The sequence below is a fragment of the Lutjanus erythropterus genome, chromosome 17 (assembly GCF_056507025.1).
Source record: "Lutjanus erythropterus isolate fLutEry1 chromosome 17, fLutEry1.hap2, whole genome shotgun sequence".
In the NCBI taxonomy this organism is placed as follows: domain Eukaryota; kingdom Metazoa; phylum Chordata; class Actinopteri; order Lutjaniformes; family Lutjanidae; genus Lutjanus; species Lutjanus erythropterus.
Window position 1 is genome coordinate 26027887 of NC_139333.1, and position 25428 is coordinate 26053314.

General features: G+C 39.9%; 1 protein-coding gene across 1 annotated transcript; it reads left to right on the top strand.

Moving 5' to 3' along the window:
• Window positions 1-2671: 2671 nt before the first annotated feature.
• On the top strand, window positions 2672-25428 carry LOC146312316 (plexin domain-containing protein 1-like). The gene is made up of 13 exons (XM_084740742.1): window positions 2672-3231; window positions 13112-13281; window positions 18289-18432; window positions 18529-18598; window positions 20350-20472; window positions 20560-20678; window positions 20774-20873; window positions 21098-21193; window positions 21286-21367; window positions 21452-21512; window positions 21597-21720; window positions 24373-24533; window positions 24655-25428. The coding sequence occupies exons 1-13, from the start codon at window positions 3156-3158 to the stop codon at window positions 24778-24780; spliced, it is 1452 nt and encodes a 483-aa protein (XP_084596868.1). The 5' UTR covers window positions 2672-3155; the 3' UTR covers window positions 24781-25428.

Sequence of the window (25428 nt, forward strand, 5' to 3'; positions counted from 1 at the left end):
ATACTTTTTATGAACGATAGGGGGATTCTTCTCCTTTTTCTCTCCATCTGCGCTTGTTTTCTCCTCACCACTGTTCCTATGCGACTGGGGAAGCCCCCGGTTCTTGTAGCTGTTGTTGTTTGTTACATGGCGTTTTGTCAATCAAGCCTCCAGAGAATTTGTATTCCCCCAATCTTTGATTTCATTTAACTTTATTTTCCCTGTTCAAATTACATTCCACATCTGTACATGAGTCAGCAAAGGCAACTTGGGTAACCAGCTTTGTACTGTTTCTATTGCTGTTTTTCGAAAAACATTCTCATCAGGGGTTTGTTCCACCTACATGTGGATGACAAACTCAAGCAGCAAACAACATGACTTGTCTTAGTGAAGCCTCCAGAACAACTTCTGTGCTCCCAGACATGTTTCTTCACGTCTCTGAACTCTAATGGACTCAACTCTCATTTGGTGTTTTGATGATGGTGGTGAAGCTAACTAAGCACAGAACGAGATTCACATCATGTAGGCATCAGTGTTTGTCCCTGTATGTCTCACCACTCATTTATTCAAGTTTTTTCTTTCATTTCTCACCTGTTACTTTGTCTAAATAACAGCAGGGTGCCATTCAAAAATATGGGCCACCAGAGGTCAGTCTCTGCACTGAGAAACATGGTGTCTGGAAGATAAAGTTACAGGACACAAACACTGCAGACTGCTGACTGGTCAGAGTAGCGTAGTGAGTGTGAGAGCGGGTGAGAGGCAGACTGCTTACTGTCTACAGTGGCAGAGGTGAGCGGTGAAGTTGTTGGACTGGCAGTAAATGTACAGTTGTTGTCCAGTGCTGGTAGACGTTATTCTCCTTCCTCTAGCATTTAAACAGCAGACTAGAGCCATAAAAACAGCCATGCTATAAAAACTGTCCCTGTCATGTCCAGAAGAACTGCATCTCCAATGCCTATGGTACTGTAAAAAAGTGAGTACCGACATGTTATTGACATCCCCATCCTGGTAAAATGTCAGGAAGGTATGAAAGTCTGAAAAAATACAGGCAAAGTCAAACTGCAAGAAGTGCAGAGAAACGTCATCGTCTTATTGTAACCCTCAATTTATGAAAGGGGACTTTATGGGCCAAATGCCCATAGCAATGACAGCGCATCAAAACTAGTATACTGTCAGACTGCTCTGTTACTCATTTTCATGCTTCTTGTTAACAAGAACAAATTTTAATACCTTGTCTTTTACCTCTAAGTGCATCCAAGTGGACAGACAGCTAAATCCAGTTTAAATTAAAATCATGTATGCCCTGATTTTGCGAAAGCCCAAAAGTGCCCCAAAATCCCCAAACATCCTGATTTTTGACACAGTTCACTGCTGAGTTTAAAACATAAATACTAATTCAGCAGGAAGTGCTGAGATTTGGCAAAGCTGCTGGATGCTGTAATGAAATCTGTGAATGTACTTTTAATGAACTTCTCACATCAATCGGCAAACTAAACAGTCTGGAAAGTACGGGGCGGGTAAAGTCTAGTCATTTGGAACAATTTTACTGGACTCATAAAAACTGTTTAGCTCCCCACACTGAAGTCATTGTGTTTGTGTATTAAAATGTAGGAAAACAAACATTATGTAAGTTTATGAGGAAGCACAAGACAAACCTATTTTGGCAAGTTTGTGTTGGCGGATGTCCAATCAGACCCAGCAGATCATCTCCAACAAACAGGTTTTTCCAATTTATCACAAATGCACCCATTTATCGGATTTGTCAGGTCTGCATCTTTGTCTTTTCACCACCAGGCTCATTTGACCTTCACCCGAATATCAAGAGCAGAAACGATAAACAAATTAATTACAAATCTAATTTATTAAATTAAGATTAAGTTACGGCAGCAATATCAGATTTGTTTATTTGTTTAGCTAACTGTAATTTAGGGCTGCACAATATGGTAAAAAAAAACTCATATTACAATTATTTTTACTGAAACTGAGATTGCGATATGTGATACAATTAGTGGGAATGATATTTTCTGCATCGCAAATGATTAACATCATGATGATGTGATATTTGTTGGGGTCTGTCCCAAACAAACATGTTTTCATGCATCTAGAGAAGAAGATTTTAAGGCCAGGGCATCTCTGCACCACTACAGTACTTTAATGTGATGCTGTTCTGTCACACATTTTTCCCTCATCAAAAAAACTGCAGGGTTCTGTGATTTGGTTACTGCATCGAGGCCGCCATGTTTCTACGGTAGCCCAGTAAGGATCTGCAAGCTCACTGCTAGATGCTACTAAATCCTACACACTGGTCCTTTAAGTCAAAGAATTACGTGCCTCTTCCACCTCTGCTGATCACCAAACAACACCAACAACAGTTGCTAAAACAATCCATCTTTACATTTTCATATTCTGTGATAGCTATGAAGAGAAGAAAAAAAACATGTTCTTTGTGAACCTGTGTCCAGTTGTAAAAAAAAAAAAAGAATAAAAGATAAAAAAAAGAATTAAACAAAAGTGCAGATTAATTGTACTATTTCTTCAAACCAAAGGGGAAACTTTTCTCTAAATGTCATCCATTTAACAATATCACATTTGTTTTGGTTCAACATGCTTCCACATGGGGGAGACATGCTCCTCCCAACTCCAACCCTCTTTTCTGTTTGGAAGGAAAGAAAAAATGTAGAAATACATAAATATTTCCTCTTTGTGGAAGTCTTACACAATTCCAGAGCTCTGTCAGAGAGAGAAACAGAGCGACAAACACAAGAAAATAGGCAAAGAGAGGAGGGAGAGGAGTTATTTCAAGGAGTAGAAAATATTGAGATTGAGGTAAAGGTAGAGCAAAGAGAAAACACCTCACTCTGAAACACTTCAGCTCTTTTCTTTTCCTGCCATGGATCCATCATCCCAGAAGTTACTCTGAGGGCAAAACAAGGACGTAACGCAGAGAAGAGAGACAGACAGAGGAGGGAGAAAAGCAGTAAACCTTGGCTGAGGTGAGGAAAAAGCAGTTGTGTGGGAGAGCAGAGGCGACCAGAGAGCGACGAAAGGCGGGGGAGTGGAGGAGTGAGGCGCCCCGTTCTTCCTGCGAAGTGAGAAGGGAAATAGGGGAAAAAGAAGAAGAAGAAGAAGAGAGAGTGATAAAGAGTTGGGGAAGGAGGGAGAAGAGTCGGCTGGACATGGGGCTTTGTGCTGTTCTCCTCATCTGTCTCTCCCAGGCTGAGCTGGGGAGAGTCTGGGCTCAAGAGCATGAAGGTAAGACCCCGTTATTCAATGCAAACTGCAAATGCACACAGGTATTCACACGCATTTCTAATATTAACACCATTTTGACTGCCTGTCTTCAGAGTAGACTGCACAAGACAGCCTCCAAACATCTGAATTCAGATTAAAAGTATAAATATCATCTGACCTGAATTCTTGCCATCACCTCTGGCAATAGGAAAGCTTTTTTTGCACTTTTATGGGGTGGATTTGCATGTAAGAGTGTGTACATATGTATGTGTGAAGTTAACAGGTCTCTTGACATTTCTCTCCGCCAGTCACAGGATTTTCTTAGCATGCCGTTCCAAAAGCCTCTGTCTTTCCCTTTTGAAAAAACAAAAACAACAAAAAACAAGTGTCTGGCGTTCATTTGCTTAAAAAACTTGAATCATGTGATCGGAAATCCTGCATTTTAGCAGATAAATGTTTGAGGTTAACCAGTGATTTCAGTTACGACTGGCGTTTTCATTCCAGCAGGCACTTTATGAAAGTAGAAAAAGTCAATGAGAGCAGCAGCTGAGCCTGGAATACTTACAGTTGGAAAATTCTTTGCTTTTCTATGTTGATTTATCTCATCACAGACTGTGTCTAATCACCCAAAATAAGTGTTTGGTTGTTCTGTGCATCTCCTGTATATGTATGCTGTATACTCTTCTGTCTATCCCGTGCGTGTGTGTGTCTCTGTATGCGCATGTATGTATTTTTGTTCTCCTTGGAGATACAGTATTTTTAGCCAGCCCCCGTTCTTCTGCTGCCGCTCCTCCTCCAACAATCAGTGGTGCTCCACTTTCTCTGGCCTCTCCTGTGGTCCCAGTTCCTCTGATCAGGGGCCTCGCGCTGCAGAGGACAACCCGACAGACCAGAGAGACAGATCCCCACTAGCATCAGACAATTTAAAGTCCAGCAGAATGTCCACGCTCATCTTCACCACTAAAATACACACACACAAAAAACATCAGGATTCAGCTAAAGTTATCAACAGGGTCTCTACTTCACACAGCCTGATAACTTCATCTGCTCACTCACACCAGAAAGTGGAGCAGCTCTTGTCTAAATAGGTGGTGCTGGTAGGTCGGTGATGTCTCAAGCCTGACCGCAGACGATGCCACATCTCTTTTTGCAGAGTAGTTAATGCTCTGGCAAAGTTACATAAAATTGCCTGAATGGCTGTTCCCATTCTCTCAAAGGTCAACATTGTCAAGACTTCCTGAAATTGAGCAACAGCACAAATTCCAGTGTCAAATTCCAGATTTACTTCTTCATAGAGAGGAGAAGCCCCCCCTTCACACAATGGGACCTTATTTCGGAAAAAATAAGGTTGCTGGATAAAACACACCAGGTTAGACAACCTTACAAGGGACGGCCATGTTGGTCTTGGGAACGTTGTAGTAACTGAGCGGTTTCACATAAAACTCAATGGTGTTTCGACAAACCTACAACAAACTGCGACTTTCTTGTCTTGCAGTTTATTCGCCAAACATATAAATAATTCAAGGCACAATTCAAAGAGGAAAAACATACATACTTTTTCCACAAATCCCAAACTGCTGGTGGTGCTATAGAGTCAAGGTCAAGTTATCACCAAAGTCAGTAGAGTGCTTCGTCTGAGGACCATGAACATCTGTACAAAATTTCATTGCAACCCATCCTGCAGTTGTTGACATATTTCAATCTGAACCACAGGCTGACACTGCATGGCTAAGAATCCATACTACCACCCTTTTTTTAAATTTAAATAATATTCTGTTCTGTAAGGGCAAAGCCTCAAACTTTGTCACGCCAGTACAGGTTCCCCACCTCGAATGTGTGAGTATTCCTACTGTTCAGCAGGTCACCAAGATCTCTATTCACTGTATGGAGTCTGACTACCGCGGTGTTTATGACCAGAATCTGGCCTTCTGGCCACCAGATGTGTCGTCACCTTACACAGATGGTGACACATCTGGCAACCAGGTGTGTCACTGTTGTCTGTTTGTTTGTTTTCTCTCTAATTATATACATGTTGGGGCTGAACAATTTTGACAAAATATCTAACTGCGATATTATTTGTGATATCAGAGGTAATGATATTTTTTTTACATTATTATGCTTATTTTGATTGAAAAACATAAAAATGACCATGGTGTAATTGTTTTTGCAGGAATCTGTCTTTAACAAATATTGCACCTCCTGCGATCTGAAAATTGCAGAAAGCAATATTGCGATTTTGATTAGTTGTGCAGCCTTAACATGTATATATATATTTTTTTTTGTTTTGTTTTGTTTTCTTGTTGTATTCATTCTGTTCTAAATGTCCTCTCAACTCCCTCAGTGATTCCTCAGGATTAAATAGCGTTTGAATGAATGACTTATAATAGTATCCAATCTGGCATGGCAACAAAATGACAAAATAAAATTGTTGCATGTGACTTTCTGGCATCATCAAATACATGATTCATTTCATATTGACAGAAATAATAAACGATTTGTCATGGGTTGTTTTTTTTGCAGCTATCTTATTCAAATACAATTCAATGACCCTGCTGTCCATGTTGATTTATTTTCAAGATTAAAGCTTGAAAAGAACTGAGAAGCCAGGAGTAAAATGGAGACAACTTGATTGACACTGATAGTGATAGTGTCAGTCTGATGCAGACATTAATAGGTTTCAAACTGGATGGTATATATAGACAATTCTGATCTAAATCTGACAGACTGCAGTGATCAATGGTTGAGGTGACCCTAAAGTTGCAGACAGATTATCTAAACCAGCTCAAAATGCCATAACACCAATATTTCCTCATAAACTTTTTCTAGGTTGACACCAAGATAATATCTTGGACTTATTGTTGATACCAAAGAGGACAGAAGCAGCTCTGCAGTCCAGCTCTTACTTTCTGCAGTGCAACACAGAAAAGACCACAAATAGCCAAAGAATTCCGTCAGCTTCCAAATATAAATCTGAACCCTGGTTATCATCACACATCTGTCAGATTAACAGATGTGAGATGACATGTATGCGATGTGTGACCATTTCTGGAAGAAAAAATCCACAAAAAAGATTTTCCTGACAGATTATGAGTTGATTCATAGATTATTAGTGTTGGACTTTAGTAAGAAATAAATGGATAGTTCGGATTGTTTGAAGTGGGGTTCAATGTTACCTACAGTCGATGGAGGGCGATGCCAGTTTGGAGAAGCAGAGAGGAAAACCAGGGCAGGAAGCTAAGCAATAAACTGCTGTGGACAGCAGTGCTAACAAATATTTCAATCAGGAGAGACTAAGAGTAAAAGAGAAATGGTTTATTGGCACGTGCATGATATATGAAACATGAGCAGACTTTGGCGGTTAGACCCCATTGAGGTGAAACAATATGTATATATATAAATGGGGGTGATGAAGCTGTAATGAAGAAAACCCCCCGGGGTCTAGACACTGGTGGTGGTGATGATGAGGTGCAAAGCAGAGACTGGTGAGGTGAAGTGGCTCCAGACTCCTGCTGCCTGGACCTGAAGACTGGAGGAGAGGGCGTCAGGGAGGATCGAGGTGAACATCTTGTGGCTACCTGGGTCCAATGACTGGAGGAGAGAGGGGTGGAGGAGGGTCGCGCGACTGACTGAATGAATGACAACTGATGGAGCAAAGACAGAGGCGATTTAAAGTTTGGCAGCAGCAAATTGACTGGCTATCGTGACCGTGGCAAAATCTGATTGGATAGTAAAGATGAAGGTGACGCCCACAAACAGCTGGTTAGAGGGAATAGGAGGAGAGAGACGGAGTAAAGGAAAGTTGTGAATGAAGGCAGCGTAATAGAAGGTCTTCCTGATTGAACTTACGCTGAGCTACATTAGTTTAAGCCATAATTAGAATATTTTCACCTATTTACCTTGCTGTCAGACAGCCAAAAAATAAGCCTCTCTCCAAAGCAACCAGGCTCCTTTGACAAACATAGTAATTTCATCTTGCAGAACATGAGAGTTGCTCGACTACTGTTGCGTCTGTCAGATAGTTCATTTGTATTTTCGTGCCACATCAATGCTTTAAAATGTTAGTTCAGATTCACTAAGGTCACATAATCATGGAAACAATACTAACAGTTGGAGGCAGTGGTAGACCAGTGACTCCTGTGTTCTGTGAGGTAAAATTAGTGATGCCAGTGGAGTTTGGTTGGTTTGGAGATATCTGGCTTATATAACAGCAGTTTACCGTTTGGAAAACGCTGTCTGATAGCAACGTAAACCAGTAAAAGTCTAATCTCATCTCTTCACACTCTTACTAGGGTTTTTCCTTAATTGATCACTGGTAACATTAATGATTAATTACCTGATTAACCATAATTACAAAAACTTCAAGATTTTACATACATATAAAGACATTTTCCTTAAAATAATCATAGCAAAGTGTTCAAATTCTTAATGACCAATTAATCGATCATCAATTAATCATTATCATTTCTACTGCTGACCCTGTCCACAGTAGTACATTGGTTAGCCTCCTACTACTCCTGCTTGTTCTCTAAACTGGGGCAACTGCAATTTCCTGTAGGTAATACACTGACTATTGATAAGTACCTCATACAACTCCACCTCAAATTATCTGAACTACCCCTTCAACAATGAATTCCCATTAAATATGAGCCAGAAGCTACTGTACATTTCTTACTGTAAAATAATCTCCTGTTGCGAAAACTATTAATACTTTAACAGTGAAAAAACTAAACTGAAACTGCCTGTCAGCTGCACTAAAACTGGGGAATAATACTCCAAAGTGTAACAAAAAACAACTCCATGACAGTAAATCAAATGTTTTTCTAAACTCCAGCCCAATCCATTTGTCCATATTTATCCTAACGCCACATTTTTCCCTTTCTTTTTTAGGTCCTTATCAGTCCAGCTGCCAGTGTTTGTGATTGTGTGTTATGGTTACTGCTGTTCCTGAGTGTAAGGTGCCAAATGGCTTCCTCCCACGCCATAAGCCCCAGGCTGGTTTTAACACAGATCGCCCTTTTACAGTCCAACCACAATAAAACCACTGTGCTAAACTGCAATGACACATACTGACATACATAACAGTGACCTCGCGCTGTGATTACTGTTCCACTGATGATTCTTCTGCCAGAAAACTGCAGGTGCTTTGCTAATCCCAGTTCTGACACTAACGCTGTGTCTCATCACCAACAGCACACAAATCGGGATCGCTGCAGGGTCAACCGTTTGTTTGTATCTTGAGACTTAATCATCTCTCCTCTGCTGTGTTTGGACACAGCATAATGGTTCACTCACTTCAGTGTATCTGTCTCTGGAGCAAAGATGTTGGCCTTTCATTCTCCTTCGTTGGGCCTGCAGATTATTCTCTCTTCCTTTGTGCCCTCGACGTATCCTTGATTAGATTTGAACTTAAAAGTGTTGTGGATTTACCCAGTATGAGATTATTTTCAGAGGAAATTTATTTTTCATCCCTGGACTGCCTCCAGTTGAACAGATTGAAAGACCATTTAGCTTTTGTCTCAGTTGAGGAACGTAGTTTAGTCTCATTTGCTGTCTAGCCCTCAGTAGCTGCTTTCAAATAGTAAAAACGTGACCTTTAATGTTTCTTACATATGTGACATCAACAACAAGCGATTAAAGAAAAGATATGTGACGATGCACACTTTGAATTCTGCTAAAAATACAAAAACAAGTAACAAAACAATGCTTGGGAGTTACTGTATGTTTCCAGAAAACGACAAAGAGATCAGGAGGATGTAAAATAAGCATGTGGGAGACGATAATGAGATGAATGAACACAATGTGTATATCCATAACACATTGTATGTGTGCTCACAATGCTGTGTCCTAGTTCGATGTGACTCTCAACACCCACTAGAGGTGCAATGCAGACACATCTGAAGCAGCAGATACAGTGGACACTGCTGCCATGCAGGCACATCATCTAAACACAGCTGATTTATATTTGTTAATCACACGGTCCTGGCACTGCAAGATATGTTGGATTAAACAGCAGGAAATCTGACATTCTGTGGATGTACGGGTGTGAATTGACACCATCCTGGCAGCAAACGGGAATGTTCTAAATTTAAAGGTCTGTCAGGATTGTTTCATCGCATTTTGTTCTAATAGAGGGGGCATCACAGTTTATATTTACAGTTAAACCGTTTCGTATTCACGAGCAGATTTGTCACATCTGTCACTTTCAGTCACGGATTCTTGGGCCCTTTTTCAAATTTACCAGGATGTTTCTTTTTTTTTTCCTGCTCCAGTTTGCACATTCCCAGTGTAAGTTCCACATACACATGTGTCTGCCAGACCTGACGCCACCAAGGTCAGCTTAACTCGAGTCCTAATAGAAAGCCAAACACACTTTGGATCTATTTTTTGCCCTTTTTTGTTGGAAGTTCATCCAAGCCCAGACTCCTTTGGTAAAAGAGGCAACAGCAGCCTGTGCTCTCTGAGGCAAAATTACCGATTTTGTCATAGGAGGCTGCTTTGGAGAGAGCGATATTTAGCTTACATAATGGCGACTCCCTGCCTGAAAAAGCCATCTGACGACAAAGTAAAGAGCTGAAAATATTCAAAATATAGCACACTCTTAAAACTGATGTTGATCTTCTAAGGTGGGTCTATTTTTAGGTCACTAAAATAGGTTTTGCTGCTGACCCTGTTAACAGCAGTACATTGCTTAGCCTCCTACACCAGTACTCCTGCTCCTGTTAGTCCCAGTGCAGGTTCCACGAACACATGTGTCTGCCAGACCTGATGCTACTGAGGTCAGCTTAACTCAAGTCTTAATGCAAAGCCCGACCCACTCTGGATCCATTTTTAGACCTTTTTTTTCCTTGGAAGTTCGTCCAGGCCCACATGCAGACGGTTAAGTGAGGTTAGAGATCTTACTGGAAAGAGGACAAGCTGAACGCTTGAGAAGTTTGTAAAACAAAATCTGAAAAATATCTATAAAGTGTAAAAGATGCAGAAAAATATATGCACTATCATATATGAGATGTCTGCACTCCTAATGGACTTGACATTTACAGACAATTTGTGATAACTAATGCATAGTCCCTGATCTGTCATTTCCTGTCTTCCTCCTCCTCTGAGCTCTCCCCCATCTCTTGTCCCTGCTGTTTGACGCCTCCTCAGCTGTTTTGCGATGATGATGATGAGCGCTGCCAATCTGACCCAATTAGGAGCCTCTTGTTCTGAAGCCGTGGAAATAGCTTCCACCGCACCATAATCAAACAAGATTCCTCATTAGAGCCGTCTCCCCTGTGTGTGTGATAACCTCTCCGCGCTTCTTTTTGTCTTGTCCCATTTTGTTTCTCAAGTCTATTTTTTTCGTCGCCTCTGTCATTGTGTTTAAATTCTCAAACAACAGGAATTTCACTTCATTCAATCCTGATGCAACGAGAGCACCACAATGCTCTCAATGAACCTAAAAATAACAGATTCTTACAGTATCTTACAGCATAAGAGCCAGGTAGTCACAGTGAATGGCCAAGAAATAGTCCCCCAGTCTCATATTTATACTACAAACACGAGAATGATATCAATCTTCTCATCTAATTTTTAGCAAGAAAACAAACGAGCAGATTTCCTAAAACTAGGGCTGGTTATCAGTATCAGTGCCTTTAAGGTATCAATTAAAATAACCCAGTACCAAGTATTATTGAAACTTCTCCAGTCAATGGCAGCTGCTTTAGATCCTTTTTGTACCCAAATCTAAAATAAAAAAATTTCATTTGCTTGGAGTCAATCACCTGAAGTGTTCTTCGATAAGGCAAAAATAAACACAAAAAATACAAAAGGATTATTCCAGGGTGTTTCTGTTCGCTTTGTTTTGCAACTTCTGCTCCCATCTCCCCACAATTCCTGTTTTGTGTAAACAATTTAAGAAAATCATGTTCTTACCATCAGACAGTTTTTGTTTAACCCCACCCTTTTCTCCTACAGCGACATAAACACAAAATTTCAGCTTGTCGACCCACGTTCACTGACTCTACACACAAGTGCTCACGTCAATGAGTGCTAAGCAGCGCTTCACTGGCGTCTCGGCGGTAAAGTAGCTTGCCTCGCTACTGCCCCGCTGTGAACATACAGTTAGTGAGTTGGTTGATCAGGTCTGGTTTTACAGTCTGTGCTGTGGTGTTGGATGGGGTTCTGTGCAGGCTGGTCAGGTTCTTCCACATGAAAGTGGGAAAAACACTTCTTCGTGGACCTGGTTTTGTGCAGTTTGAAACAGGAAAGGGCCTGACCCAAACTACTGCCAAAAAACTGGAAGCAAACTATTATCTAAATTAACATCAAATGCTGCAGTCTATTGTCTACGGCAATTTTGGCCATACTTCTGCATGTTTTCTGAAAGCTTTCAGATATGGACTGAACGTTCGTCCTCAAACAGGCAGTAAAAATGTTCTCTGTCGACATGTTCTGATACATTTAATTGTGCATAGACCACCTCCGTCTACAACGCTGCCTCCGCTTTTGCCTTGTCAAGAGGTACATTATTACAGCCTCCTCCAGCGTCCAGTTTGCTGTTGTCAGAAACTTTAACTCTTCTTCTTCAGGGCAACTTTTCACTCTTTTTGGGGTTTGGCTCTGAGTGGCGCCCTCTCGTGGATGTATTACTTTTTATCCATGCCACGCATCAAAGTGGGCAGTGACAGTTATATTGTTTAAAACATTTGTGTCTATTTTTGTGTGTGAAAGGAGCATAAATGAGCCGTACTTGGAACAAACAGAACTTGCCAAAACAAGAAAAACAGCTCCAGACCTAACAAAAAACTATGTGGACAGGATCCAGGGTGTCCACATAGTTCTGATCATATGTTGTAAACACAATTTAAAAAGAAAAATGCAGAGAGGGAGGTCTGAACCCCAGGCAGGCTTTTGTCCTTCCTTCTGTCAAGATGATCATAACATGCAGTTACTTAGTTGCTTGGTTTAGTGAACTAACAACTTACACCAGATCTAGACACAGGAAACTGTATTTAATCCCTCAACTTGTTCTCCAGTAAAAAAACAGCTGAGACCTTCACCCTGCCGAGTTCTGCTGATCCTGCAACTCTGTCGACCGAAAAAGTGCACGAGACAGTGAGTCATGGATCGTTTTACTGTCCAGAAAGAAAAGAGATGCATTCCTCAAGAAAAGTAAATGTGAAATAATATAAACATCCATCTCTGATCTGTTGAGCAGATGACCCACACTAATGTATTTGGTCAGCAGAGATGAATACACACACATGCATTGTGTGCATGTACAGGAATATGTGTCCAAGAATGTTGGCACAGAAATGAAAGGCTGTTTTCATGCTGCACAATTAGTTAAAAACCACCTTAGGTCCAGCCAAAATACACATGGCACATTATTAGTGTAAAGACAAGGAATTAAAAAGACATCATGGCACTATTTCTGCATAGCAGATGTAAAGAAAATGCATTCATTAGTCTTTTTTCTTGATTTTGTGTGTTGGGTTGGGTTAGGGTTCGTGTGAGTTACTGCTTTAAATCCTCTAACAGTGGATTTCATTTTCTACAGACACGTCAGCCTGTTAATAATACAAATTATGGTAACGATAAACAGCAGATGTGTCAGATTGAAGACATTTTACCAGATAATTTGACACATTTTTTGTTTTAAATCAAGGGGAGCAACAAGTCAACAATCATATTTTTCTCAAAAGTCTGGAATCTTGATCTTGGAGCTTTGTTTTTTTGGGGAAGTGACAGCGTGTATCCATTTGATGGTCCATGAAGAAAACACAGCATGACAAAAACATCTGCAGAATTCAACAGAAATGTGTTTGTTCATGTAGTCAGTCCTCCAGGATGTCTCTACATGCAGGGTCCACATGTGTGTTGACTCTGCTCAGTCACCATAATACCTGTTTTGTTCTAGATGCACTGAGAGGGACTCCTCTGCGGACAGATGGGGATCCGTCCGGTCTTCACAGAACCAGGAGGGACCAACAGACCCCACACAGACACAGAGAAACCCGCAACGCACAGGCTGAAGGAGGAGGAGGACTTGATATCAGCACCCTGCCTGACAACATGACCCGCATAGTGGTGAGATCCAAATAACAGACCGGTCACTAAGTCATGCCTCCATTAGTTACTCATCCTTCGCCTCTCAAGTTTTCCATTCTAACACCAAACACCAAGTACAACAGGTGAGCATGCAAAATAACGATAACAATGAAGCAACACAGAAATAGCAAAACTTACAGCTTCAAAGTTTGAAGTTGGTATTTACTGGTCTGAAGCTTTCTTTGTACTGGCCCTTGTTAAGAAAGCAGTGTGAAATAAAGTGGTGAGTTTTTCTAGTTGTTTCTATTAAAAATCACCTTCCACATCTTCCAGCTGCATAGTCTGCATGCTGTACTGGAGTTGGCGTTAGCGTTAGCATGTAATGTTACAGGATGTAACTCAAGTTCTACAAATATGTGCGCAGCCCTCATGTTATCGCAGCCACAGTAAAGTATGTTCATTTTAATTATGCTAAAGCAGTTACCCAATAATGACAGCATCGCTAAATCCATGTCGTGGGAGAATGTACCACTGGTGATGAAACCAACCCTCCCTACAACACAGTGATTAAATTTACGCTTGTCTTTTTAAATACAGTGTCTCACTTTTACAAGAGAACAGGCCTCGAGGATGTGTTTGGCAAACATAATGCTTTGGCAACAAGTTTGGCTGGTTTTATTGGAGTCTAAACTTCTTCAACTCTACAAAAAGAGATGCTCACATTAGCCGGTTGGTTTGGCAAATGTACGCCTGGTTAACTGCTTCAACTCCATTAAAAAGCACTCAGATGCTTCCCTGAGCTTTTCTGAGTAACATCTGGGCCTGTCTTGCACTCAGTGGATGAGAAATTCCCAAACAGAACTCTGACATAGTGAAATCCAGAAGACCAGCCAGGTCAACCTCCTACATAACCAGCTAGCTACCTTGATACTGCCATAGCAACAGAAAAATGTGACCGGCATGGATGGGATCAATGTGCCGTAGCTCTACAGGTTGTTCTAAATTTATTTACAGACATTGAGAACTGGCATGTCTTACATCTTCATGAAAAACACTTTGTTTACTGCTCCTAGCAACTGCTGCTGTAGCCTTTGTTTTGACTGAAAAGGATGTCGGCATGACAAAAACGTCACTCACTCCTGATTATTTGGGGAAAAACTAAACAAAATTTCCAGCTTCACAACAAGAAATCAGCAAACATGAACACAATGTCAGGCTGAATGAATGAAGTGACACTAATAAAATAATATTAGGTTAATGTAGAAGCTTTACAGGGATAGTACACCCCAAAATCAAAAATACATATTTTTCTTACATATACATATTTCTCTTTTCATAAATCATGACCCAGTTATGCAAGATAATCAACAGACATCGTTGTGAGCAGTTACATGAAGGAACTACTTTCTGCATGAAAATTGCTCATAATTATCTGTGGATTATCTTGCATAACAAGGTCATGATTTATGGAAAGAGACACTGCAGTTGAGGTTTTCAGATGTATTTTTTTTTTGTCAGTTTAAGCACTATAAGCCGAGTGCCATTTAGTTCCATATGTTCGAGACATATCTACGGGTGATATCTCCAAAACTCTGCAACTCACAAAACTACCTAGATAGATAAATAGCACTACACATATGAGGAAAACTAGGCAAACTGTCCCTTTAACCTTACTATGGATGTGTTATTGTAATAATATTGTGCTGAAAGGTCAATTGAGGCAATAATCTTTACACTCTGCCAAGCTAGAGAGGCTTTGGGTGGAGGTCATTGTTATTAGATTTCTGTCAGGTGGACTCGTCCTCTGCCATTTTCCATTCATTACCTTTTACGTGTGTGTGTGTGTGTGTGTGTGTGTGTGTGTGTGTGTGTGTGTGTGTGTGTGTGTGTGTGTGTGTGTTTGTTTGAGTGTGTATGATGAGGTCTTATTTGTGTCCCAGACTCTTCTTTCACTTGAATCAGCCTCAGTAAAATTCAACCCAAATAAATTGTGTTGTACATTTTTTTTTTCCTCTCGCTACAATTGAAATTGAAAACAGACGACAGCCTCGTCCGGCCAACTTACAGTGTTTGTTTAATCGTGGGTGCGTGTGCGCATGTGCGAGCGTGCACATGTGTGTGTGCTTGTGAATGACTCATTTGGACAAGATCACAAGTAGCCCTGTTGCACTGCTGGTGTTGCCTTTTTTGGGGAGCGGAGGTCTGATCCCAATTTCCAAGACCCTCCACCTCTTACCCAAGGGGAATCTTTTCAATAAATCAATCAGCTGTGAGGGAAAAGTCTGATTGTTCACCCTCTCCTCACCTAGAAATCACCACACACACACACACCCCTCCATCAAATACAAGCTGGTGTCAGGCAGTGGAGATGGGAGAAAAAAGTGGGTCACTTGCTGTATATGGAGCAGCCGGAGAGGCAGCGAGAGCTCTGCATTTAACTGCTCCACTTTCTGAGCCCACACTAAACCCCAGAACCATTGCTCTCTGTCACCTTGAACTGTGGCATACATTAATAATGCCATCAAGACTGGAGATTTGTCAAAGCACTGTGGAGTAATGTGTAAACAGCTCCCCCAAGTGGAACCGTATGGACGGAAATAGAAGAGATAAATCCCAAGTGCGGTGGTTCCCAAACTAGACTTTAACATGAAGCAGTCTCCACTTATAATCACTTTTGACTGGTTCTATGTTTTTGATTTGTGATTTTCCCTTCTCAGATTGAATATTTTAAGAAGAGCAAAAGTAAAGAAAACACTTCAAAATAAGTACATGAATTTTGTGTAGCAGATTTTTTTTTTTACCTCACAACTCCTGCGACTCCTCGTGAGGTGCTGACCCCAAGCTTGGGAACCACTGTCCTAATGTGGCGTCAACCATGATCCTCTCTGACTCATCATGACAGGGGCCAAGAAATGTGTCATGGCAAATGGCTGAAAAAACCTAAAACAAAACACATAAATCAATTAAATTCCCTTGTTAGGTATTATTAATGTAAATCAGTGGATTACAGACTGAACAGAAATATGCAGAGGTTTATACACCAAAGAAACCCGTCTATTTAGAAAAATATCAAAAATAGAGAGTGCAGACTTTGGGAGATGCTCCCAGATCTTTGTCTGGACAACATGTCTATGAAATATATCTTAGCACAACAAATAAAGATTATTGGAACATTGGATTATGGATTGATCTGCAGATTATTTTCTTGAGTAACTGACTGTTTTGTCTAAAAAAGAGTCAAAATGCTGGTTATAATTTCCAACAGCCTGAAGTGATGTATTCAAATGTTTTTGGTTTATTCAAACCAAAAGCCCAAAATACAAAAATATTCTGTTTAGTACCTCAAATCTATGAAGCTGAAACCTAAAAATATCTGGAATTTTTGCTTAAAAAATGATTAAAATGCTTAATTGATCAGAATTACATTCAGAAGTATATAATTTTAAGCATATAGACAATATGGGAATGGAAATGGAAATCATCTGTAAAAAGTATGTAAAAAATGTTTATTATACTATTATATACAACAATGTAGAAAAATAGAGGTTTAAAATGTGTTAACAAAATATACAATATATACAACAGTCAATCCAAAATGTTGTTTAAAATAAAAACTAGGGCAGAACAATTAAAGGACCATTGTGTAGGATTTAGTGGCATCTAGCAGCAAACTTGCAAATTGCAAACATTTACCCTCACCCTCCCCTTCCTAGTGTGTAGGAGAACCTACAGTGGCTGCAGAACCTGACCAAAATGGGAAAGGCTGTATCTAGAGGCAGTGCTCGGTTTGTCTTTTCTGGACTACCGTAGAAACATGGTGGTGTAACATGGCGACCTCAATGGAAGAGCTGTGGCTTCAGAGCTGCATGTGGCTCTTTTTCTCCTCTCTGGTGGCTCCATTGGCTTTTGAAAATAAATTAAATGGAAATAAATAATCTTATTTTTCATTTAGCACTGTGGCAGGCCTAAAGTGATTTTTACATTCTCCAGTTGTAAAAGTGTGTCTACATAGCCTATATATTTAACAAAAAAAAAAAAAAACTTTGATATTTCTTCAACTAAAACGTTGTCTTAGCCTCTGTCTGCAGCTCTGAATCTTTTCCTCTACATTTTGGCTAGTTTTAAGTCTCCCTAGGATAGCTATGGATGCCAAATCCAAAAATATCCAATATAGTTATTTAATAGTTGCAGCACCTGCCAAATTTTTTCTTTTCTTTTTTTTTGGGCTGTTTTGATCATAAAGGTTGCTGACCCTTGTTCTAAGGTACCAAAAACAGAACGATTCTTATTTTCAAGTTATTATACACTAATGAAAACACATTTATATACTTAAGCATATTATATTCCATTTGTGCCATATTCTGCCAATAAATCCCCGCAAATCTTGTACATTAGACTTCTAATGTTTTCACTCACAATCTGACACAAAGTGTGCAATTTTCAAATTGTAAGACATGCAACTTTAATAACACTATTAATAATATTAAGCTGTAAAAACATGTGACAGTGTAGTCAGGCTGTCAGGATGACTGTTGCCAGCAAATTCTCACAGCTGTGGCTAATTACTGTTGTTTCTGTGAGCTGACAAAACTTCAAAACCCTTGGCAGTTGTCTTGGTTTTATGCTCTCTACATGACGATCCCAGCCAGAGATGGATTTTTCTGAGAGAAACGGCATGTTGTGTGTTTCTGATGTAACTTTTAAGATGATTTTTCTCCAACTGACTCACCAAAGCAACAACAAGTACCTGCAAATAAGTTTCTGATAATGCTTGGAACAAATCTACTGTTTTTTTCTTTAGGCCTCCAGTTCAACACAAGCCTACAGGGTTTCATTTCTAAAAATACAATTGCAATCGTGAACTGGATGGATTTTCTTCAAATTATTAAATCCTGCTATAATTTACAGGGCAAGATTATCTGAATTATGAAACACACACCATTAATAATGCAAGTCAGTGGCTTTTAAACCTACACTGAACTATTTCACCATGAATAATATTTTCTGAAAACTTCACTTTCTTAATGAGTGTCCTCCTTCTCTCAGGAGGACTCCCAGAGGTACTACAGATGGCAGAGTTTTGGTCCAGCAGACAGACGGACTCAAGACTTGTGGGTGGATCTGAACAACCTGCACAAGAGCCAAGTGCAGATCCACGGCATACTGTCCAACACACACCGACAGGCAGCGGTGAGACGAGCACACACACACACACACGTGCACCCCCACGTGCACACACACCTGATTTAACAACCAGACACAGCTGATACTTCTTCTCTTCTACAGAGGGTAGCGCTTTCTTTTGATTTCCCTTTTTATGGACACTACTTGAGACAAATCATCGTAGCGACCGGTGGTGAGTTTCTCTTGACATTACTTGATATCACAGCAGCACTTGTCTACTTTGCTCCTCCAATCAGGAGATCAAACGTCTACCAGTGTGCTGAAGGAGACTTTGTCCTACCCTCGGGAAATATTCAAGCATACCAGGCTATAATAAATCTGGTTAATTGTAAATGCCTTCATTTTTTTTAATGATTTTAATTGCTTAAAGACTTGCTGTGCATGTCCTACATTTATAACCCAAAGAAAATTATCATGAGAGAGTTATTTGTTATATTCATTGTCCTTGCTTGGAATGAAAACCTGATGTACACTGGCATGAATCAGTGTGATTTTGTTCTTTTTTCACATTAAAATCTCAAGTAATCATGTCATGATGTTTACAACATGACTTTATACCACATGATGAACAGCCATGGACAAACTGTACTTAACACAACATTGCTTTAATTTGAATTTCAATGTTGAATGGCTGCATAATCTTTGTTGTTGTTTATCACATTATACATTACTGCTGTCGCACAAGTAAAATAAGACACTCCAGGTCCATGTAGAGGTACTTATCCTCTTCTTCCAGGCAGCCATTGGTTTCTGTTGTTTCCTTATGTCTGAAATTCAGTCATCAAACTCTTGAAACTTCTCAAAGTGAACAAGACACCTGTGTTTATTTAGTTTCACTATTATCGTGTTCAGTGCAACTGTAATAACAAAAACAGATTTGCACTGCTTCATCATCAGATAATAATTAAACTTGTTCTATGTAATGGATTTAAAAAAAAAAACTTAAGCTAGTCTCTGGAGTTGATTTATATCCAGTACAGAGATAAATGGAAAACAATGGCTGCCATCTTGATGGGTTAGATATTGACCCTTCCTCAGTCGAACAACATGTCCATTTCCTCAGAGGTCAGAGGTCGGAGCTGGGATTTAATTTCACAGCCAAGTTGATCGGGTTTGAGTACAAGTCATAAGAACCTATTTTGAGCTTGACAACAACACCGTCCACATATTTTTGTGTACGCAAACGGTGTCACAACATGTCCACAGACAGCACTGTGTGTGCAACTGATTCAATGCATCACAAGTACTACTAAACAGCTTTTCTATTGTTCATGCCCAGGGCAGCCATATTGGATTTTGAAGTTGGGGTTGGTGAGGTTTCTCTGAAATCCAACTTAAGGCGGAGTTACAGTTGAAATTTTTAACTTGGAAGTCACAATTTCTGAGTGCCCAGTTCAAATGGAGCGCACCAAAAGTCTCACTCTGCTCTGTGCTCCATTAACAGCTGAGCAAACTCTGTACTATCAAAATGTTAGCTAACTGGCCAAATAATGGTTGATGTAGATTAGCAAATGTTTTGCTAACATTACGTAACTTAAGATGCCTATATGTTGCTTTTACAGGTCCCCCAGCAACATCTTATAACTATCCTCAGAATCTCGTTTTCTTTTCAACAAAGACAAGCCTAGCAATTAGCATAGAGGCTCAAAGTTGAATGAGGTACCAACTTTGATCAACTGTCATCTGAGCACAGAACAAAAAGTTATCAAAAGTAAAATGTTATTATTGTAATAAAATATTTAATAATAATATAAATTTTCATTTTTATCTGATCAAAGACACATTTTGATCAGTATCAACAAAGTATTGAGCTTTCAAATATCCATGTCATATTTAAAAATATGACATGGGTAAAACCATGCAACATGTACTGCAATTGTCTGTTTTTATTATCTGTCCCTGCGTTTCCCGGGTTCTTCCCAGGTTTCATCTTCATGGGGGAGATTACTCATCGAATGCTGACTGCCACACAGTACGTCGCTCCCCTCATGGCCAACTTTGACCCCAGCTTCTCCAAAAACTCGACCGTGAGGTACTCTGACAACGGTAAGTGGGAGCTCTTCAGTGACGTTGGTCACTCATGGGAGCTCCTGGTCGACAAGCTGACCATGTTCTGTTTCCTGCCCTGCACAGGTAATCTGTTTGTGGTGCAGTGGGACAAAGTGCGGCTAAAAGACCGAGAGGCTGAAGGACATTTCACTTTCCAGGCAGCCCTCCACAGAAACGGAACGATCGTTTTCAACTACAGAGATGTATGTTACAGATTTCAGCTAAACTTTTTTTATCATTATGTATAGAGTTTTATTCGTACAGTTCATGAATGTGCTTTATTTACTTTATTTTTCAGATCCCTGTACCAGTGGTGAAAATAAATTCCACAGAGCATCCAGTGAAAGTGGGACTTTCTGATGCTTTCATGGCGTACCTCACCTCCTCACAGCCCTCCGGTAGGTTCTAATTTTTTTTTTGTCTTTTTTACGACAGGACATGATAAATGAATGTGTTGATGTAATGAGTTGTTTGTTCAAATTAAATAATGAAAATAATGAAAAAAGAAACAATATTGTTGATGTTTTAGTCTTGTACAGGCAGAAATGTTTGATTTAAAACACATGGAGCAGAAACTAAATCTTGCAAACAAACATACTAACATTTTATATTTGTCTTTAAGATTCGAAGCGCCGTACAATCTATGAGTACCATCGAGTTGAGATCGACACAACAAAGATCGTTAGCAGATCTGCCTTTGAGTTCACTCCTCTTCCTAGTGAGTATCCTCACAAACCGACCTTTAAATGGCAGTCCAGCCTCATTATTCACCTCTCTGACTCCAGGACACTGTGTCTCTGACTCCTCCAGCTTGTCTTCAACACACATCCTGCGATCTCTGCCTAACATCCAACCTGACATCTGACTGCGGCTGGTGCAACACACTTCAACGGTAGGACGAAACTCAGACAGATTTATCTTGCAATGAAGCCGTATGGAGGCTGTCTCGTCTCATTTTGTCCTCACTGAGTTTCAGATGCTCTGACGGCATCGACCGGCACAGACAAGAGTGGTTAGATTATAACTGCCCCGAAGAGGTGAGATACCTTTCCCATTTATACAACAGAGACATGAGCTGCTGTTTATTCTGTCTTGAGTCATTCCTGTGGGCGTTCACTCAGGCGAAAGGGACATGTGAGGACTACAACCCGGTCCTACCTGAGGGTTCAATGAGCTCCTTCAACAACTCTTCACCAGGTCCGACACCTTCTCCAGCAGTGTTCGAAGACCAGCCGGTCACTAGAGGTACGTTCCTCTGATGCAGAGATCTAGGGGAACAGATAGTGAGGAACGTCAGTGAAGGTTCTTCTCAAAAAATCATCCAGGTGATGCAAAACTGAATCCAAATTACTGGATTAGAAAATAACAATGTAAGAACTAGAGAACCCAATCATGTGACCAAACAAATGATCCAATTTTTCAGGGAGCAGACAAGCTAAAATCTTTGAAGAAGCTTAAAAATTAATGACAAGAGTAGCATGACAGTTCAAGATTCAACATTAATATATGATATTATATATATCCAACACCTAAAATCTGTAAAAAACTGTCTTTTAGCCTTAGAGTTTCAATTCAACATTATTTTTTTTTAATATCTCAACACTTTGTTGTGCAGATGTAATCAGTTTTCGGCTTGATGCATTTTTTGCAGTAAAGAATAATACCAGTTTATTACAACTTGGGTCTCATTTTCTTAGTTTTGGCTCATTTCTTTTTACTCTTTAAGGTAATTGCTGAGATTTGGGTACATGGCAACATCGTTAAAAAGAAGTCAGATGAGGCAAGAAATACAAGCAGTTAGACAACCAGACAGGTTTTATACTACTTTCCTGGTAAGATGAAGTTATTTAGAAGAGAAAACAATATACAGTATAATTATTATCCAAACTGTCGGTTGTAAACATCCATTACAGTTAATAGACCTACTTCCTGGTTCAAGTTTGGTTGTGCGCACTCAGGTTTCATGTGCAATGAGGGATCAACATTTCAGGCACGCTCAATTTCAGTTTTACCTCTAAACTAGAGATCATCTTGTGATGGGGTTGCACCAGCCGCAACACCCGCCAACTCATGGGTACTAAATAATCATTCCTATATTATTACATGAGTAGTCAGTACTCATGGGTCAGACCATACTCAATTTCACACTCAGTCTTTGTTTTGATCCCAACTACACGCCTGAAAAATGTTGTGATGGTTGTGATGTTATCATGTTGAAATAATCTGTCCACAGACATACAAACGCCTAACAAAGTACTCAAAACTGCCTCTGTAGTGGCTCGTGCTACAGTGGGTCCCTCCAGAGCCACATTTTGTCATGATAACACACAGACAGACTCACAAGGTGAAAACAATAACAGCCATGATGTCACAGCTGGTCATAAAGCACATCAGGTGTTGGATGATTTCCAACCTGTCCGACTGTCTGACAGCTTCTTTCTTGCCACGTTGGACTTTGTTGTTCCCACATCTGAGCAACCATTTTGGTACAATGTTATAATTATCTATAGGAAATGGCTGAGGCAGTTAAAATAAATTCCAGGTTGTAATAAGCTAGAATTATCCTTTTTACCATCTCATTGACTCTTCACAAGCTGGCTGAGGGCTGTTTTATGGCTCATTTGTAAATTCACTGGTTGACTGCCTTCGCTGCTGTTATGCTGTTTGTCAGAGATTTACTATCCTCACAGATAATGCAACACAGATTGGTAATTTCTTTCCCCATAAGTTTGTTCCCTTTCTTTTGTTTTGTTTTTCTCTATGATGTGCATAAAAATCTGTTTAAATAAAGTTGAAAATTAAGTTATAATTAAGCCAAAATTTCGGGAATAAAGTTGAACTTTGAGTGTTAGGGCCAGGCATAGGGGGAAAAAAATCAGAGGTAGAAGATGTTTTTGCATGTTGACAAAGCTGACATTATTCTAAAAATAAAAAAATCCACCTCCTCTGATTTATTTTTTTCTTTTGCCTAATGCCAAATGCTGAAAGTTCAACTTTATTGTCTTAAAATGGCAGACAAATGTGAAAAATATTGAACAGTGTTTGCTAAAATCTAAGATGACATCCTCAAATGTTTTGTTTTACTCTCAAGCCAAAGATATTCAATTTACTGTCATATGGGAGTAAAGAAAACAAAAAATATTCACATTACAGAAGCTGGAATCAGAGAATTTTTACTTTTTTTATTAAAAGATTACTCAAACTGATTACTCTGATTACTGATTATCAAAATTGTTGTTGATTAAATCAATATTTGATTAATCATTGCAGCTCTAAATAGCATCCCACCAAGTCAGACCATACATGCCTCTGTCTGTTGCTGTAAGGTTACAGTCACCTCTTAAGCCTGCCACTTCCAAATGGAGTATTACTTTAAAATGTCAGAAAATGGTTAAAAATGTTGACCTCTGTTTCCCAACACCCAAGATGACATCCTTAAATGTCTTGTTTTGTCCACAACCCAAAAATATTCAAATTATTGTTATAAAGGAGAAAAGAAAGCAGAGAATATTCCCATTTAAGAAGGTGGAATCAGAGAATTTTCAATTTTACTCTTTCAAAATATTACTCAAACTGATTAATCTTTTACCAAAATAGGTAGTGATTAATTTAATAATCTATGACTAATCAATTAACAGCTGCAGCTCTGTAATACTAGGACAGTAAAAACACAGCAACAAGGACATGGGAGTCACAAGTTTGCCCGCAATGCATCCTGGTACATGTAGGCACTGCTGCACGGCTCTGTGAGCTGGAAAACTCTCTGTCAATATAGTGCACACGGAGAAATGTATTGCTTCAATTTATTGCATCAACACTGACTGGACTTCTGCATGAAAAGTGCAAAATTTTCTCTTTAAGATTAACAACTATCATTTCTGTTTCCCTTCCATTCAGATCTACAGACGGGTCCTCCAAACCATAAGGGGATAACAGAGAACACAGCCATCATAGCAGGCGTAGTGGCTGCACTAATTCTGCTTGTAGCTCTGACCTTACTGGCTGTCTACTACATCAACACACACCCTACAGTGGCTCCACCATTCTACCTCATGCAGGTGAGTAAATCAGACCCATACATAGAGTCAACAGTTTATTCTGTTGTTTAAAGATATCCCACACGCACACTCATGTTTGTCTGCTGCCTGGCCTTTAGCAACATCTATCTGTTGTCTGTAGCGACGCACCAATAACTACTGGCCCTCCATGAAGTTCCGCAACCAGGGCTGTCACTCCAGTTACGCTGAAGTCGAGCTCGGGGGTCATGAAAAGGAAGGTTTCATTGAAGCCGAGCAGTGCTGCTAAAGGTCCTGGACTAGCAGGACTCAGTCAGGAGAGGAGAGGACACCATCTTGAGGACTGGAAAGGTACTACAAGGGGATGAATATGGACTATCAGGCCGACACAGAATGTCTCTACTCCAACCTCGGCGGCTGGACAGTGTTTACTGTAACTGCTCTGGTAGCTCTTTCCAGCTCTCTCTGTGTCTTTTGCTCTTTGCCATCACACAGGGGATTTGCCATATTATCCAAGGGTTGGAGGGTCTGAGAGGAAGCCGACTGTACAGAAATGATGAGATGCAAACGTGTAACTGTACAAAACCCATCAATGCAAGGGGATGTCAGGGAATGAATCAAACTAGCCTTCATACTGCAAACCAGTGTACAGCTCAACTTAACTATGTGTTTTTGTCTTTTATTCAGTTTATGGAGTTATTTTTGTTTCATGACACTTCCACGCGACCAATGATTGGTTCATAACATGTTATAATATCTCTGTGGACTTCACTATAACAGATATTTAGCTATATAACTGATAGTGATTATAATGACCATCTTGAATTTCTCTGGAGAAATATTGTTTGGATGAATTTTAGGGACATCATGTTACGAGAGTTTTCTTTGAACCTTTCTGTTTAAATGTCTTCTAATAAAAGCTGGTGGTGAGTGTTGA

Coding starts and splice junctions, on each gene's coding strand:
- LOC146312316 (XM_084740742.1), top strand. CDS start 3,156: ATGGGGCTTTGTGCTGTTCTCCTCATCTGTCTCTCCCAGGCTGAGCTG. Junction 3,232..13,111: donor CTGGGCTCAAGAGCATGAAG/GTAAGACCCCGT, acceptor GTTTTGTTCTAG/ATGCACTGAGAGGGACTCCT. Junction 20,874..21,097: donor CACCTCCTCACAGCCCTCCG/GTAGGTTCTAAT, acceptor TTTGTCTTTAAG/ATTCGAAGCGCCGTACAATC.